Source organism: Dipodomys merriami, unplaced genomic scaffold (assembly GCF_024711535.1).
Source record: "Dipodomys merriami isolate MVZ:Mamm:240054 unplaced genomic scaffold, mDipMer1.0.p SCAF_1, whole genome shotgun sequence".
Classification (NCBI taxonomy): domain Eukaryota; kingdom Metazoa; phylum Chordata; class Mammalia; order Rodentia; family Heteromyidae; genus Dipodomys; species Dipodomys merriami.
This window is the reverse complement of record NW_027202270.1, coordinates 94542917-94561368: the sequence shown is the minus strand read 5'-3', so window position 1 is coordinate 94561368 and position 18452 is coordinate 94542917. Positions and strand designations below refer to the sequence as shown.

The window sequence follows — 18452 nt, the reverse complement described above, 5'->3', positions numbered from 1 at the left end:
ACATAATATTAATTATACATGATAAATATAATATATTTATTAGTTAATTTATATTTTTTCTTGTTTGTTACTTTCAAATCATTAATAGGAATTTCATTGTATTTCTTGGTCTGACTTCAGGATACTTACAGGTCTTACACAGAAATGAGACTTTTTGTAAAGTACTTAGGTTCCTTCTTAGTGTCAAATATGTTTCATGTTCTTTATGCTTGTTAAATTTAAATTTGGTAATATCCAGCACCTAATGATCAATACAAACTAATAGCTTTATCTTTACTGAAGAATAGGAAAAGATTAAGGGTAGTTTTGCTCTAAAACTTTTTTACTATCAGAGTAATAAGAAATTATTATTATTATTTATTTTTATTTATTTTTGGTCAGTTGTGTGGATTGAACTCTGGGCCTGGGCGCTGTCCCTCAGCTTTTCAGAACAAAGCAAGCACTCTACCACTTGAGCCACCATGCCACTTCCATTTTTCTGGTGGTTAATTGGAGATAAGAGTCTCAAGGACTTTATTGTCTGGGCTGTCTTTGAACTGCAGTCCTCAGAGCTCAGTCTCCTGAGTAGCTAGGATTACAGGCATGAGTCACTGGCGCCTGGCTATTTTCATCATTAGTTATTCATAAATACTTATAACATATCCTGTAAGTCTATTAGAGGTTCACTGTACAAATGGACATACATTGAGCTTATTTATCATACCTTAATAGTAATGAAAATGTTGATATTATAATAGAAATTACAATTTTTTCCTGATTCTTTAAAAAAATTCCATATTAGCACTGTTGTTTCATGGAAGAGAGTTTTTATTTAGAATTATATATCTGGATTTTTACATAGACATAGTAAACACACTAATACTATATCTTAATTCTAATTTATCATAGGAAAATTTGGCCAAATAATAGATAAAGTTATTTATTTCCTTTCTTCTGCTATGCCACCTTTAAGCCAGGCTTTTAGCTTTAATTTTATTCTTTCACACAGGATGTCAATTTTTGTTTATTGCCCTAAAGCATGATGTATGAGGCATCACAGGCATGCACCAGCACATATTGCTTATGGATTGAGATGGTGTCTCCTTAACAGTTTGTTCGGTCTGGCCTCAAAACACAGTCCTTCTGATCTCTGCTTCCTGAGTAGCTGTGATTCTTTCTTTGCAAAATAGTATATAATTGTCACCATCAAGTCAATAATTTTCTGATTTGATGCATAGTTATTATAAGGAAGCCATAGTTTGTGGTAAGTATTGATCATAAAGTTTGTTAGAAGTTTCAACTGTACTTACTCCTAGATTAACCAATATAGAGAATTTGTTCATGTGGATTTTCTTGTCCAGAAAAAAAAATTACGTAGTTCTTCTCTGTGTATGGATTTACCTAGCATAAATAGTCAGAAGTTAATTAGGAAAAGAAATACTGAGCCAGTTTCTCATCCTGGGTATAAAAGGATGTGTGGACAGAGTAGAATCTCTTGAATGTAAATGTATTTCAGTAGGGAACATTATGTAAGTTAATACAAAAGAATATAAGGATACTTTTTGCTATTTCTTGTATCATTGGTAATTCATATATACTTTCCCTCTTGGTATTTACTTTGTATTTTAATGTAATTAGAATTAATAAAATTTATGTTTTGTCAGAGACCATAGTTCATTAAGCAAATAATTATTTATTAACACGTTATTAAGAAACCAAGTTGGGGCTACAACTGTGAAATAAAGATCCAAATTTATATGTTCTTGAGTCTTTTGTTCTTATCAGAGAGAGACAAAAACAAAGTAAACAAATTACAACTAAGAACTTCATAAAATAATGAAGGTCATTATGACAGTAAAGAATCCAAATGTGATAGACAGGAATTGAGTTGTAGATATCTTATGTGTTGAAAGTCTTTTCTGATTCAGTGTCACTGAACTAATGCCTGAGTGACACAACTGGAGAATAACACTGGCATAGTGAAAGCCAGAGGAATGGGCTCCCAGAATAGAGTTAGCAGAAAAGGCCTAAGTGAGAACAAGCTTGGCATGTTTCAGTAGCTAAAAAAGACCCAACTCCCTGGAGTGCAGAGAAAGACGGGAGTAATATGAGATATGATGAGAACTGAGAGCTATGCAGAGACCATGATTTCTTGATGGATTTGAAATCTGTTGTAAAGGATTTAGATTTAAACCAAGCATTACATGTGAAGCCACTGCCTTAAAAAGGCTAAATTACATAATTTACGAATTTAAAAGGCTAAATTAATATAATTTACATATAATTCTTGATAGAAGGTAGAGGAATGAAACAAATTAACAGATTATTAGAATGAATCTATAGAAATAATGATGGCTTCAGTTAGGGAGGTACCAGTTGAGAGATTGGATTAATTCATAATGTATTTTTTTGGTACTTACTCTGATGAGATGAAGTGAGGATCCTTTAGGTAGAGGGAAGCTGTAAGTAAACTCAGAAAAACAAGTTAACTTAAGGAGACATGTTTAACTGAGGCTGCCACTTAGAAAGGAAAAGCAAAATGCCAGAATATTATGCCACTTGATATTTTTCCTCATTTTTTTTTTTTACTGATATGCCAGCCACTCTATTCGGTTGACTAGAAAACTTTGAAACTTTGGCATCTTTCTTACTTCCTGACTCTACATCTATATACTTTCAAAAGGAAACTAATTAGTAGAAATGTTAAAACTGGGGCTGTGTGTGATACAGAGTGTATGTGTTCATTACGTAGAGCTCACTCTGAAGAGGTTTGATATGGAACTGGATAAGATTCAGAAATAGACAAGACTAACACAGGAGTCTAATCATGATGAATGAAGATGTTTAAAATGTCTGGTAAAAAACTAAGATGTACTAGCATATAAGGAATGTAATCTCCTGTAGGCAGATGATGGCAGTGAGAGCTCGGGTTCAGGTACATAATGGGGTGGCCCACTAGACTTTCTTCTTTTCATGTAAATCATCTACGGTTTTCTGAGTTGGGAAGGATAAGGTAGTGAAACACTAAGGTATAGCTAATGGTCTGGGGAAGGTTAGCTATTCTAGTGAGCTAACTGAAGGATACTCAAGGACTTAATCACTGGGAGTAGCTTAGTGAATAGGGGCAGGAAGCCAGAAACTGCAATGGAGAGCAGAGAGGAAACCATAGACTCAGAGATCCCATGCAAAGGAAAAGCCAGCAGTGACAGAGAGCCAACTATCTGTCCTCACATACATGAGAGGTAGTGAGTGACCAGGAGTCCAAGTATCTGTCTTCAACTGGATTAAAAGTCAAAAGGGCAACCCAGGGAGTCAGGAGGTTTGAGCCTGTGGAGAATTGTGTATTCCTGTGACAGAGCGCCAGTAGGGCCAACAGGGATTAACTATTATATTCAAGTGATTCCTCACCTGGAGTTCTTTCATCTGTGGCAACTCTTACTTATACCAATTTAATAATTCACAAGATAAGAGACATAGGACAGAGATCTGATAAGAGATAAAACAAAAGATTCTTCAGATCTCAACATCCTAAGTTACTAGTAAGGATTACAGATGTGAGCCACTGACACCTGTTTTTAAAGTCACATTTTTATGTAACTATATTGTGATATACTGAAGCTACTTATAATAATGTTTCTTCTTATGTGAACTCAATTTCATGCACCTACTGTACCATTTACACACAAAGTGAATATTGTTTTCCATGTTGTATTGGTATTGTTTGTATCTTCTTTCATAAAATGTCTTTCTTGGTCAACCTGATAAAGGTAATTTATGCAAAGCTCACAGCTAACATTATGATAATAAAATCAGAAAGCTTTTCTCCTAAACTCAGGAACATGATAAGTAGGCCAGCTTTCATCTTTGCTATTTGTTATTTAGGAGTATTAGCCAGAATAATTGAAAATAAAATAAAATATGAATCCTAATTGATATGAAAAAAGTAAAACTATCTATGTCTACATAATAATACTTTTATAAATACTTATAAATACCCCTATAAATAGAAAATGTCAAAGAATCCACAATAAAGCTAATACATTAACTAAAATGCTAAGGTACAAGATTAGAATACAAAATCCAGTGTATTCCCGTACTAGCAAGGAACAGTCTAAAATTAAAATGAGAAGGGCCTGGCATACTGGCACATAGCTCCAGTTGGCTAATACATACATACACAATCAAACTGACTATAAATTATGGTATACATGGGTGGGTTTCTTTGGTGTAACTCCTTTGAACAATTAATTGCAGTTTAACAAAATGAATACAAGGAAGCTGACACATGTCTGGAGGAAGTGGGAGTTAAGAAGAGATTAAAGAAAATAGGAATTGTGAGCCAGCCATACTTCTCAGTGCATATAATTCTCAGTGCCAGAATTTAAAAAAAAAAAAAACAAAAACAAAAACTGTAGGAGAGAAGTTGGGATGTGATCAGTGGGAAGGGTAGGAAGAAGGATGGAATAGGGAAACTGATCAAAATGAAGGGTACATATAACTGACATATAAAGTGAAGTCTCTTTGCACAACTATTTGAAGATAATAAAAATAAATTATCAGCTTGCTAAAATGTATTGATTATTCACTGACCTGTATTATCCAATCTCTCTTGTAATCTGTGGAGATGTGGACCCAATCCTTCATATTGTATTTACAGACTCATTATAACTGATTTTCTTTTTTTCTTTTTTTTTTGGGGGGGTGGTCTTGTCGTGGGGTCTGAACTCTGGGACTGGGAGCTGTCCCTCAGCCCTTCAGCTCTACCAATTGAGCCACAGCACCACTTCCGGCTTTTTTCTTTTTGCTTATGTGGTGCTGAGGAATCGAACCCAGGGACTCATGCATGCAAGGCAAGCGCTCTACCACTGAGCTGCCTTCCCAACCCCTATAACTGATTTTCTAAGTAACACTGGAGCTCATGAATACATTGGAGTTCAAAGGAGACACTTTTGTCATATGTCAAATAGAACTACCCTCAGAGATACCCATTTTTTGCTCTTGATTTATACTTTGTTACTGTGCTGCAAAAATGTCCACCGATGTGTTCTTTTCCTCCCTTTGCATGAAGCATTGCACCACTGGTTACACTTCTGCATTCCATAGCATATTCTGTATCTCATCTGTCATACAAACTTTTTTCAGCTTCCAAATGTAGTCTATGATATGAACTTCTGCAAATTACTTCTCCATAGAATATAAAGGGTAGGTGAAGATTTTTTTTCGTTATTGCAGCAGAAATCAAGTGCAAATCAGTTTTTACAAATGGTGGCAAGTAGATGTCTCTCTGTATGTACATATAATAGTAATTTTTATTGAGTTTTTTGTTGGTTTGGAAGGTTTATTGAGATTTTTGTCTTGTCAGTTTTATAATCCTATATTTCATTTTAGACACTAAAAAGTAATAATATTGACCAAAGTAATGTTGTAATTTTTATTTTTTTCATTTTTTTAATTGTGAAAATACCATACAGAGGGCTTACAATTACATGAGCAAGGTAATGAGTACATTTCCTATCAAGCATTGTTGCCTCCTCCTTTGTTTCCCCTTACCATCCCTTCCCAAACCCCCCCCCCCACACACACCCGCACACCAAAGTTGTAACGTTCGTTTTTCGACATAAGGTCTTGTACATCTTATTGTTGCAATGGGTCCACCTGTATCCCTATTTAAACAATTTGTTTTTTCCCTTTCCCTCCACAAATTATACCAACATCAAATACAGTAAAAACGTGGGTTATTGTTAGGAAAGACTTTTTATTTTTTAATTTAATTTTATTGTCAAGGTGATATACAGAGAGGTTACAGTTACATATGTAAGATACTTTTCTCTTTGTTTTTTTTTTTTTTGAGTGGGAGTGGGGGGGGGGGATTGGTCATGGGCCCTGAACTCTGGGCCTGGGTGCTGTCCCTCAACTCTGCAGCTCCAGGCTAGTGCTCTATCACTTGAGCCACAGCGACACTTCCAGCATTTTCTGCTTATGCAGTGCTGAGGAATTGAACCCAGGGCCTCATGAATGCAAAGCAAGCACTCTACCATTGAGCCACCTTCCCTGCCCCATGAATACATTTCTCGTCAAACATTGTCACCACCTCCCTCATTTTTCTCCCATTTTCCCTCCCCCAATGCTCCCCACAAGTTGTAAAATTCATTTGCAACATATTGTCTTGTGAGTATTGCTATTGAATTGGCTAGCCTTTTGTCCTTTGTCTCACCATTTTGTTGTTCCCTTCCCTTCCCTAATTCAGATAAACATATTGTTGTTTTTAATGTGCAATGTAAAGTTATTTCTTTTTTCTTGTGTTTTTTTCCCTCTATGGTTTATACCGCATTGTCACTATATTTGGTTTTGATACCTTGTGTATTTTAATTCTTAATTTAGAGTAAACCGTAAATGAATACCTACTCATCTTGGTGGGAATTTCTGCATTACTTCAGAACTTAAATATAAGACAAATTGAGTATACATGACAATGGCTGCCACTGTTATTTAATTTTTTCATGTATATCTGTTTTCAGTGTTCATCAGTACTGCAGAAGCTACTTTATAAAAATAGCTAGTTAAATAAAGTATGCCATAAGCATGCATAGAACAGATTGAGACAGGAGTTAAGCAGTGTCTCACGTACCATTCATTGTCTTCTAAGGTCACCAAAGAATATGAATAACTTTTTCGTTTTTTTGTTTTTTTCTGAATTCTATACAGTGATTATTTAGCTTGGATGGATATATTTTATATTAAAGCATGTTCTTAAAACAGAGCATTAAGACTTTATTCACTTGAGATTAAAGCATGTTATATGACCATTTGCATTATTTGGGGGGAAGAAAAGCAACTATTATGTTTCATAGATGCCAATCCCTATTACTTATTTATTTTATCTTAAAATTTTTATTTTTGGTGCTAGTCCTAGTGCTTAGACTCAGGACCTGGGTGCTGTCCCTGAGCTTTGTTGCTTGAGGGTATAACACTCTACCACTTGCCACAGCTCCACTTCTGACTTTTTGGGTACAGAATTGGAGATTGAGAGTCTCAAGGTATTTCTGCCCAGACTGGCTTTGAACCATAATTCTCAGATCTCATCTTCCTGAGTAGCTAGGATTAAAGGCATTAATAAGTACCAGTGTCTTGCTATTACTTATTTTTCAGATGTCTTAAAGTAGTGTATTTTACCCTTGGTAAATGGAAGCCAGAATGGAATATTATTAAATGTGCACACTATTCAATGGTATAAAAACTGCAACTACAAATTGAACTTAACTTTTTATGGCAATTTTCTAAATTCCTTTGTTATTTTCAAAGCTTATTCTAAAAAGGATTGTTAATGCCTCACACAATTAGTAACCATCTCCTGTGGTGGTCTGTTCTCTGCAAAAGGGTCAATCATTTCCTTTAGTTTTATATTATGTGTGCAGTGAGTCTGAAAAGTAATTTTTCATTTGTCAAATTTGGTTAAAATTAATTTTCCCCAATCAATCTGAAACATTGGTGGTTTTTCTTAAATATATTTTATTTTTGGTAGCTGGCCTAATGTTACATTTCCTAGAGGTATGTAGTATAATTGCTCTAAAGTACCTTAAATTATTTCTGCATTTGCTGTGTGACTTTGATCCAGTTGCTTTCACTTGAGTAACTGTAAGCTGGAGATTATATTATCTGTCCTGGTTATTGTGCACATTAAATAATATTAAAGGAAAATTTATATGTATGCATGTAGACTTAGATACATAATTCATAATTATAAAATGATTGGTAAACATAAAGAAGCATTATCATTTAAAGAACTTTTAGAATAATGATAGGAGATGCAAGTTGTAGAATTTCTTACAGTTTTAATTTAGCTCTTATGAATATACAGACTTGGAAAAGAAACTAAATCATAAAGAAAAGGTTCATGATGAATGTCAAAGGAAACCTTCAGGTAGCTTCATTTCTGGAAATTAGACAAAGGATATGTTTTCTTAGGAAATGGTTTAACACTATATTGCTGCACAATACAGCCCCATAATGGGACTTCTGCTGCTGTACTTAGCAGCAGTAAATATCAGAACATATGAATTCATGAAAAGGCTCTGAATTTTTTTAAGGCATTACCAGGAATCATTATTTCTCGCATGGATTGTGGTCTGTTGAAAGGCAATATATGAAAATGAAGTCATATGTAAGAATTCTTCCAACAGTTTTAATATATTAAAAGTACCACTGCCATCACTTTTATTCTCATGACTTTTTTTTTCTCATAATTTAAATTGTATATCATCTAACCTGACAGAATATACCCAACATTTGTTGTCATTCAAGATTGATGCTCTTTGTAACTCACTTTTAACAGTTAATCTAAAGAAAAGCTATTGAACTAATTTTTATGCGGATTTTAACATAAATATATACTTCAGTATATAAATTTGCATGGTTACAGAATTAGGACCGTGAAGCAACTCACTGTTGGTTGTTTTTTATTCATTTAAAAAAAAAAAAACTATCACCTGGGTTTCCGTTTGGAAAGTTAAGGTATCTCTCTCTCTCTCTTTCTCTCTCTCTTCCCCCCTCTCCATACACACACACACACACACACACACACACACACACACACACACACACACACACACACACATATATTATTTTAAACATTTTGATAAAAAAGTATGAATGCCATAGTTTCTCAGTTGATTCTTACTGCAAATCCAGGAATACAGACAGTTAAAGAGATTTCAAAGGAAAGAAAATGAAAACAGTAGATTTCTTCACTAAGAACCTTTTGTGAGATGATAAACATACCTAAAGAAATCTATAGAGATTGACATTGTATTATTATTTTCAATCATAACGTTGGCCTGAAATATGAAGGAAATGTTAAATGTATCTTGAGAATATACAGTACACTGAGCAAAAATTATAATGTATTGAGAAAGATTTCCTAAAATAATAAATCTACTTATTTTAGTAGAAAAGATAATAACCCACTCAGAATATAAGTTGTTTGGAATTTAGTAACTTCTAAGTATTGTAAGTCATTATCTTGCTATGAAACTTGCATATGTATTTTGTTGTGTTTCAAATATCAGATTTTGCCTACTGAAAACTTTCTTGACATTTCCATTTTCATAAGTTCTGTTTGAGGCCAAAAACAATGTCTATAGTTTGTCACAGAAATACTGAGAAAGAGTGTTTAATTTTTTTTAAGGTTGTGTTATCTTTTTATTATTGTCTTTAGGTAGTTGTACAAAGGAATTGCCAATTAATGTTTAAGAATACAATACATTGTGATCAATATCACCCCTTTCAAAATTAAGATGTTTCACTGTCAATACTACAGTCAAATTCCTTCCTTTTAACACTTGTATTTTCTAAAGAATTGTATGTCTACATTCTTGTAAGTTGTTGAGCTATATTCTCAATGGAAGCATAGATTGAATATCCTTTAATAGTTGTATACAGGAGTTGCCATTTAACAAAGCAGTTTAAGAATACCATATCTTAATGTCATTCAACATTCTTTTTTTTTACAATTTTTTTGTGTGTGAAAATACTGTACAGAGGGGTTACAATTACATGCGCAAGGTAATGAGTACATTTCTTATCAAGCATGTAGCCTCCTCCTTTGTTTCCCCTTCCTATCCCATCCTCCTCCCACCCCCCTACCCAACCCTCCCCCCACCCCACCAAAGTTGTAAAGTTCGTTTCGACATAATGACTCAACATTCTTATCCATCCTTCCCCTACATACCCTTTCCCTCAATCATCCTAATTTTATAGGATATACCTTGGATTCTTGACTGCATTCTCGTCTCTCTCCTCCTCTTCATTGATCTACCCCTTGATCCCCTAACCCTTTCTAGTACCTACTTCCTGGTGTGTTATTTTGCTGAACTTTGATTGTTTTTTATTTTTTTGGCGGTTCTGGAGCTTGAACTCAGGGCACTGTCCTTGCACACAAAGAGGCTAGCACTCTACCACTTGAGCCACAGCACCACTTCTGGCTTTTTCTGTTTGTGTGGTGCTGAGGAATCAAACCCAGGGCTTCATGCATGTGAGGCAAGCACTCTACCACTGAGCCACCTTCCCAACCCTGAACTTTCTAAAGCATTATACTATTTGAGATTTACCTTTGAATCTACCATATTTCAATTAATATATTTGTATATACTTGATTACCACTCAAAGTATGTACTTACAGGTTTATAAGCTAAATCTCATTTCCACATAAAAGAGAATACCTGCATCTTTTGTATCTGTTGCCTGACTTACTTCACTTAACATAATTTTTTCCAGGTCTTTCCATTTCTGAATAGAATATAATGGTTTCATGTTTCTCAGCTGGGAATATCTGCCTAAAATTTGTCAATTGAGCATTCCTAATTTCCAAATTTAATATTTGAAACTCTCCAAAATGTGAATGTTCTGAGTGACATGTTTGTTGCACTCAATAAGTTAAGGATTTGGAGCATTTTAATTTTTTTTTGTTGTTGTTAGTCATGGGGCTTGAACTGTGGGATTGGGCGCTGTCCATGAGCTCTTCAGCTCAAGGCAAGCACCCTACTGCTTGAGCCACAGCACCACTCCCTGTTTTCTAGTGGTTTATTGGAGGTAAGAGTCTCACGGATTTTCTTGCCTGGGCTGGCTTTGAACCTCGATCCTCAAATCTCAGCCTCCTGAGTAGCTAGAGAGCCACCGGTGCCCAGCTTAAACTTTATATTTGAAAATATGGATGGTAGACCTGTACAAAACAATGCACTTTTCACATGTAAATCAAAAATATTTACTAATTTCCATTGTAGATAACAATCAGAAATATTTATGTATTCATTAATGTACTCATTCAAGTTTTAAAGTTGGTACCAATTTTTTCAGAAGTTTTTAATTGCATTTTAGAATACAGCAAAATTTGTTCTTTATATTTTGTTAGTTTTACACGTTCAGTTGATCTGTTTCTTTTACTTTAGAAGTTAAAAAATATTAAATTATTTATTTTATCCCCTCATACCATTGCCTACATGATTTTTACTGAGTGTCCTGTTATGCCCATAAATGATCATAAAAATTATGCTCATATGCCATAAAGTTGTTACTTTAGTTTTATAAAATCTTTTTCCAAAATATATCAAATTTGCATATATCATGTGATCTTAAAAACCCAAATAATGTATATTTGCTTTATACATGTTTTGCACTAATAAAAAGCTGTACAAATCATTCATATATATATATAATTCCAAATTAGGTATAAAGCTAGGTATAAAAAGTTATTTCTGTAGTTTAAAAGCTACCTGTTAAGCATATGTTGTGTCAGGCATTATTCTACATACTGGAGATGCAGTAGTGAGTTTGACCAAGTTTCTCTGATAGTTCTTTTTGTCTTTGCTCAGCCTCTATGACCCCCAATTTTCTTGATAGCACTTAATCCTGTCTATTTAGTTTTATGTTTAAAGTTTTTACATGATCTTTTTAGCCCTGACTCTGTCTTCACCTTCCAATTGGATTATTGCTTACTAGTTCATCAAAAAATATTTTTCAAATGAATGATGGGAGTGAAAATCAGAACCCAGAAGTATTTTGTATCCCAAAAGCCAAGTGATACGTTCTTAGAATATCCAACCTGTCAAATGTTGATGGTGGCACAAAGAATGTGAAGAACAGAAAAGTGTATTTGCCCAGGTATAGCTTTAATAAGTTCTTTCAGTGGACATTTCAGGCATATGCCATAATGGAATAGACCCTGGAGCAAATAGCTATTGTGGAGAAGGTTTAAAATTGGGTATGAGGAAGCAGAGTATATTTAACTCACTCAAGGAATTTTTAGCTATTAAAAAATTGATCTTTCTAGAAGAAAGGTCATAATTTTATTACTTATTGTATAATTTTATTAGGAAGTTTTCAAATGTACATAAAAGTGGGATAGTGAATCTCCTTATATGCTTTATCTATAAACAGTTTCAAAATTTTGCAAAGCCTACTTCTTTTTATGTTGCAGAAATATTTTAAACACATTCCACTGGTTTTCTAAGTATATATTTTATTAATATCTCCAAAAATTAAAAAGGATGCTTTCTTACAAAACCTGATGTTATAATCACAACTGTTAAGTAATTGATACGCTTTAATACTCACTTCATATACTTGTTTCAATTGTCCTTCAAATGAAAATTGTCTAAATTTCAATCAAAATTATAATATAGTTGGATTATAATATCTCTTAGTTAATTTTATTATATAGATTATATTATTTCTCCTTACCAATGAACCTGAATCAGTTTTCTAAACTGTTTGACATTTTCGACGGGTATTTTTGCTTCTCTACAGAATAATATTTCTGCTTTTAGAAATATCTATAATTGTATAGTGCAAAAATTTTATTAATTTTAGATTCAAATAGTTTGTATATAAATACACAAAAGTATTTGAACACAAAAGTATTTGAATACACATACAAAAGTATGTGTATATATATATACATATATATACAGACACACAAAAGTGTTTGAACCTAAAACTAATAAAACTTCAGTTGTATATTACAATAAAAACTTTTATTATATATTACAATATATATTATTATATATATAGGTATATATATAGAGAGAGTTAAACTATATGTTGCATTACTTTAAAAGGTTCATATTGATTGTTTTCACATTTTTCATCACATAAATGTTGACCCCTGAAGTCAGTCAGGAAAAACCTTGATAGTTTCATTCAAAATTTGTCATAAACATTTTAACCAATGGTTTTATCCATTTATTATCTTTACCTAAATGGATTATCCCATTAGTTTTACAAAGACTAATTTTTCAATTCCACAAATATCTTTAAATGTTAAAATGCTTGTAATATATTTTCTTATGATGGAATGTGCCAGTAAAAAAACACAGCTTAAAGAAAGGAGCTGAAAAACAGAAAGAACAAAATACATAATGAGTAAAGCAGGACTGAGCCCAAGAAAGAAGTGATGGAATGCTCTAGGTTGTACCTAATTTTAGAAATGTGCTTTTAGCCATTTGATTACCCATGAAATTAAAACTTTAAAGCCATCTCATTAGTTAGTCTTTGTAATTGATTTTAACCCTTCTAATTACATATTTTGTGATTTCTCCCTAAAACTATATACACTCATATTTTTACCTTTTACAAAATGTGAGCAAATACTTTTAAAAATGGATTTTCAACTCTTGTTACTCTGCTGCATAAAGAAATAAATACTACCATCAAACAAAATGATAAATAACTGGCAGTTCAGTTTAGACAGTAATCGAGTTCTAAAAGCATTTAAAATAACAAAACCCAGCAACTTTTCATGATTTATATGCTCATTTGTGTTACAGGACTTTGATCATATTTGTGACAGTTTTCCTTTTTAGTGACTTCCTGTTAAAAATTATGATTTTTGATTGGGATGGGGGGTGGGGGGAGGCTGGGAAGGGATGTGAAGGGTAAACAAAGGAGGAGGCTGCAATGCTTGGTAAGAAATGTACGCATTATCCTGCCCATGTAATTGTAACTCCTCTGTACAGTATGTTCACAAATAAAATTAAATTAAATTTAAAAAAATTATGATTTTTCTGTTACCTGAGTGAAAAGGCCATTAGAAATGAGAAGAATATAATAGCATCCCTTCTGAATATTTCGTATTTCTTAGTGATATATGCATGCTTTCCTTTTTTCTTTCTTTTACTGGAGTAATTCTAATGGAAATGAAATAATCTTTGGATTTTATACATGGTAAATGTCATTTTATGAACTCTATAAATTGTCTCATACAGGCTTCTGTTTGATATTTGGCTTTGTGGACAATCATATTTCTCTCTGGATCAGTGATTTCTATTTGCTATCTGTTACTCTATACAATCTGGAGTATTGGGGTTACTGTGTGATTAGATATCATATGTATTTGTTAAATCAAAATTAAGAACAATATAAATTGTATAAAGTATTTATTTAGCATTACATTTTACTATTAAAAATAACTCTAAGTTAAACTATTTTGGGAACCACTGGAGAGTATTCTATGTTGTTTCCAAACACAGTAATGTGATCTGATGTATGATTTTTCTACTGACCCAAATAAGGACATTTTACGTTAACTGTAATGATCAGCTCCTATCCTTTCTAGTTATTTATTGAATATGAATTCAATCTCATAATATCTCCTCTGAGTATTCCTATAAATTAATTCATTTATTTAAGAATCACCAAGATACTTCATTATAGACAAGGATAAGAAGATTATTAAGAGAAACAAGAAAAATTAAGTACATAGACTCAAATTGTGTTTTTCAGGTTTTATCCATCCTTACAAATGAAAGTTATACTTGCTCACTATTGAAATATTTCTGCAACCTAGGACATGTGAATTTTTGGACTGAATTAGGAAAATTTAACTATGCTTATTATTTATTATAATCATTTGCATGATCAAGTCCTGTGATCTAAGTCTCTTCTAAAAGAATGATAAATTGTTTATGTACTATAATCTTAAAGGCACTGTAAATTTAACACCTGTAATATTAGTAGTTTCATAACTGTGCTCTTTAACAATATTTTAAAACATTTTGCAGATCAGAATTTTGAAATACTACTACTACTACACAAAGGAAATGTAGTAGGTACTTGAAAATGTTCATACAGATTTTAAAAATTTACAAATTTTAAAATGTCATTTTTTACCAAAATAATTTGTCATTAGAAAAAAATGAAAAATGCATCTTGTGAGATTATTACTCTTGAATTACAGTCTGCTTCAGTAAACCTCACAGTAGTCTGAAAACCTAATAACATACTTTCATTGCCTTAGAGTCTATCTGTAAAACAGTAATACTTTGCTCTATGTGATATATAAATACTACTTATTTAACCCTGATATTCTTATTAAAATTATGTCATTACTAAAGGGAACATTGATTGTTTATCCAGAACTATTTACTATATACCAGAGATTTAGACTGCTGGAATAATATAGCACAAAGCAATTATGCTATATTATATTGTCAGTATACAGCTGACATTCCAATGGAAAAATTAAAAGTAATGAAATATAAAATACCAAGTAGTGCCTCTTACTATGATTAAGAGCTCTGAGAGTGTAAAGAGTGTTAGTAATTTAGGAATTTATCATCTGTGAAGTTACCAGGATCTATCTCATTGTGAATAATTGTAACATTCGTGTTGGTTTATCCATTTCTTTATGTGTTTACTCATAGAGGTTAAGCTCTTTGAAAGATGGTTCTGTAGATAGTTACCTATGTGTTTCTAACCCCAATTTTTACTTGAATACTATTTGTTTTTTAAGTTAATAGGAATGGATAGAGTTCTGAATTTCTCTGGACCTCTGCTTCTTCTAAAGTTCAAGAACTATAAAACTGCAATAACTACAATGATATAATAAATGAAAATGATATTATATACATAAATTATATTTAGCTTAACATTTAGAACTTAAAGCTATACATTTTTTATTATTTTACTTATACTTTTTCATAGCTTTTATGCTAAAAAATGTAAAATGAGAAGATATATTCCCTGAAAATACATCTTCTATCCGCAGGTACTACTGAGAGAGTGTGCTTGATCCAGGGAACAGTTGAAGCACTGAATGCAGTTCATGGATTCATTGCAGAAAAAATTCGAGAAATGCCTCAGAATGTGGCCAAGACTGAACCTGTCAGCATTCTACAACCCCAGACCACCGTTAATCCAGATCGCATCAAACAAGTGAGTTTTTAGTTGAGAAATAAAAGAGCAATATCAACAACATACTATGAATTCCTTACAAAAGAATTAAGTGTTAGCATATACAGGTTTCTAAAGCAGATTTAAAACATAACAGTTGTCTATTAGCTGAAGACTATCAAGTTCTCTTTCTTTGACAAATTAATCTCTTAATTGACTGGATTTGTCATTTATTAGTGTTATTCTGAGGAACATTTATGTGACTATGATCATCTCTTTGTAGATACAGATTTTATTAACTTACAGCAAATTAATCTGTTTAAGATTACATCACTTTTTAAGTAAAATAAAACTTCTATGTCTTTAAATTTTCCAATAACCAGTCTCACCTGTAATCCTAGCTGCTCAGGAGGCTGAGATCTGAGGATCACAATTCAAAGCCAGCCTGGCAGGAAGTTTCAGTTGTGTGAGAATCTTATCTCTAAATAACCACTGAAAAGACAGAAGTGTAGCTCTGGTTCAAGTGTTAGAGTGCTAGCTTTGAGCAACAAGGCTCAAGGATAGTACCCAGGCCCTGAGTCCAAGTGCTAAGATCAGCACATACATTCTCTCTCTCTCTCTCTCTCTCTCTCTCTCTCTCTCTCTCTCTCTCTCTCTCTCTCTCTCTCTCTCTCTCTCTCTCTCTCTCTTTCTCTCTCTCTCTCTTTCCTCTTCTCTCTCCCCCCTCTCTCTGTTTCTCTCTTCATCTGTCTCTGTCTGTCTCTGTCTCTGTCTTTCTCTCTCTCTCTCTCTCTCTCTCTCTCTCTCTCTCTCACACACACACACACACACACACACACACACATGCACACATGTTTTTTTTAATACCCAGTTAGTGATATCTGTAGTTTTATATATAGACTCCTGTTTTGTTAGTCATGTTCAATATTTTTTAATCAAAGAATATGTGTGAGTTAATTTGTGCACCTTAACATGAAGTCCTTTGTTATAAATAAGCTATTATGTTTTGTATAACTTGTGTGGTATTTACATATATGTCATATATAAGACCAATGTTGATTTTTAATGTATGGGATTTTCTGTGATGAAAGTTTTATTTGACAAAATTAATTGTGCTCTTTAAGATTAATTAGTAACTGACATCATGTAGGAGAAAATGACATTTAATGTTAAGATAGATTCTTCTTCCATAAACAATTTTAAATTAGATTTATTTGATATATTATGTGTATAATTAATGTTCCCACTTTTATTCAGAATTAAGTTTACACTCAACAAATTGTACTTTTTTGTTTTATTTTTATTAATATATCAAATATTTAATAGAATTTTGTGCTCACTGTAATAAATTTGAAGTGTAGCTCAAAGTTTAATTAATTTCATGTCCTATTTTAAAAAAGAATGTTATCAATCAACGTTATAAAACTAATCTGGCCAATATATAGATAATTATGATGCTAATAACAAAATTAAAAATAACTAGGAAATATTCTGTCAGTATCAAATAATTCACTACGTATATCCTCCATGACTTTTAAAAGAAATATCACAATATATAAATGGTACCATATAAATATTTTAAAGATTAAAAGTTTCTCTTTTGTTCTCAGCAGCCACTTAATAATTTTAAAGTGCTTGATGAATCTATGCTAAGTGAATACAAAGCATAGTTTAAAGCCTTATAACATTAAAGTACTTCCTTGGTTTTATCCAGATGTTAATAGTTTATATCTATTTATAAATATATAAAATCACTGTGGGTGGCTAAGATCTTACAGAATGAGCACTGAAGTATATAGTGTCTCTTCTTGCCTTAATCTAGCCAATTCTGTCTCTCTCTTTCTCTCTCTCTATCTCCTTCTCTACTCTATGAGCATTTAAACATTTAGGACAGAAGAGAACATTTGACTCTCAGAAACATAAATTATGATTTGAGTAGTATGATAGCATTACAACATATTCAAGACAGTATAATGAGTTACTTTATATTATTTTTATAGGAGCAGTTAGCTAGTACCATCAAATCATAGAATCATAGTATGAATTGTAATTAAAATTATAATTTATCCATAGCAACATGATATTTACAATCTACCTACCATATATCCATGGCAGTATAAATTTATGAAGATTATTAGAATTTTTTAAATGGAATTTATTTTATTTGCCTTTCTTAGATAATGTTAATTATATTCAGGATACATGTTAAATTAATGTCTATTAGCTTATTTTTGTGTGTTTACAGTCATTTATAAGCCTTGTTGATATTTATGGAATTTAAATTATTGTTGGTTTTTATATATTCTGTAATCAGTAATGTTTGTGAAGTAGCCTATCATTTATAAGAATTTATCAAAGGAACAATCTAGTAAGGCAATATATTTAACAGAACCACTTTATTTGCAATATAAAAACTGAAAATACTTGAACAATCTGGAGACTTGCAGGAACATTGTTCTAAAACATTATATATCAACTATTTTTCAAGTTCACATTGTCTAATTTTCTTAATATCCAACTTACTAGTTTGATATTTTCCACAAATTATTCTATAAAAAGTGAAGCGTACAAATTTGAAAAATAGTAATTTCAGTTTTGAAGGACTGATGTCAGTCTGCAGCGTAGAATAGTTATTTAGCCAATAAACCATTTTGCTATAGAATAAAGACATTTAACATGATGTCTGTATATTTAAAATTTCAACACATAAGAATCATGATAAGACTCTTGCTAATAACCTTTCTCTGCACAAGTGACATTATTTGTACTTGTTGGGGCTTTGTTCCTAATTTTAATTAAATAACTAATGT

The 18452-nt window shown here is 32.2% G+C and overlaps 1 protein-coding gene across 5 annotated transcripts in view; it reads left to right on the top strand.

Moving 5' to 3' along the window:
* Nova1 (NOVA alternative splicing regulator 1) overlaps window positions 1–18452 on the top strand; it is a 142743-nt gene that overhangs the window by 97115 nt on the left and 27176 nt on the right. For all 5 annotated transcript variants that reach the window (XM_070026076.1, XM_070026068.1, XM_070026094.1 and 2 more), the window contains exon 3: window positions 15518–15684. In XM_070026076.1, the coding sequence (XP_069882177.1) occupies window positions 15518–15684 (167 nt within the window). The remainder of the gene's footprint in view (window positions 1–15517; window positions 15685–18452) is intronic.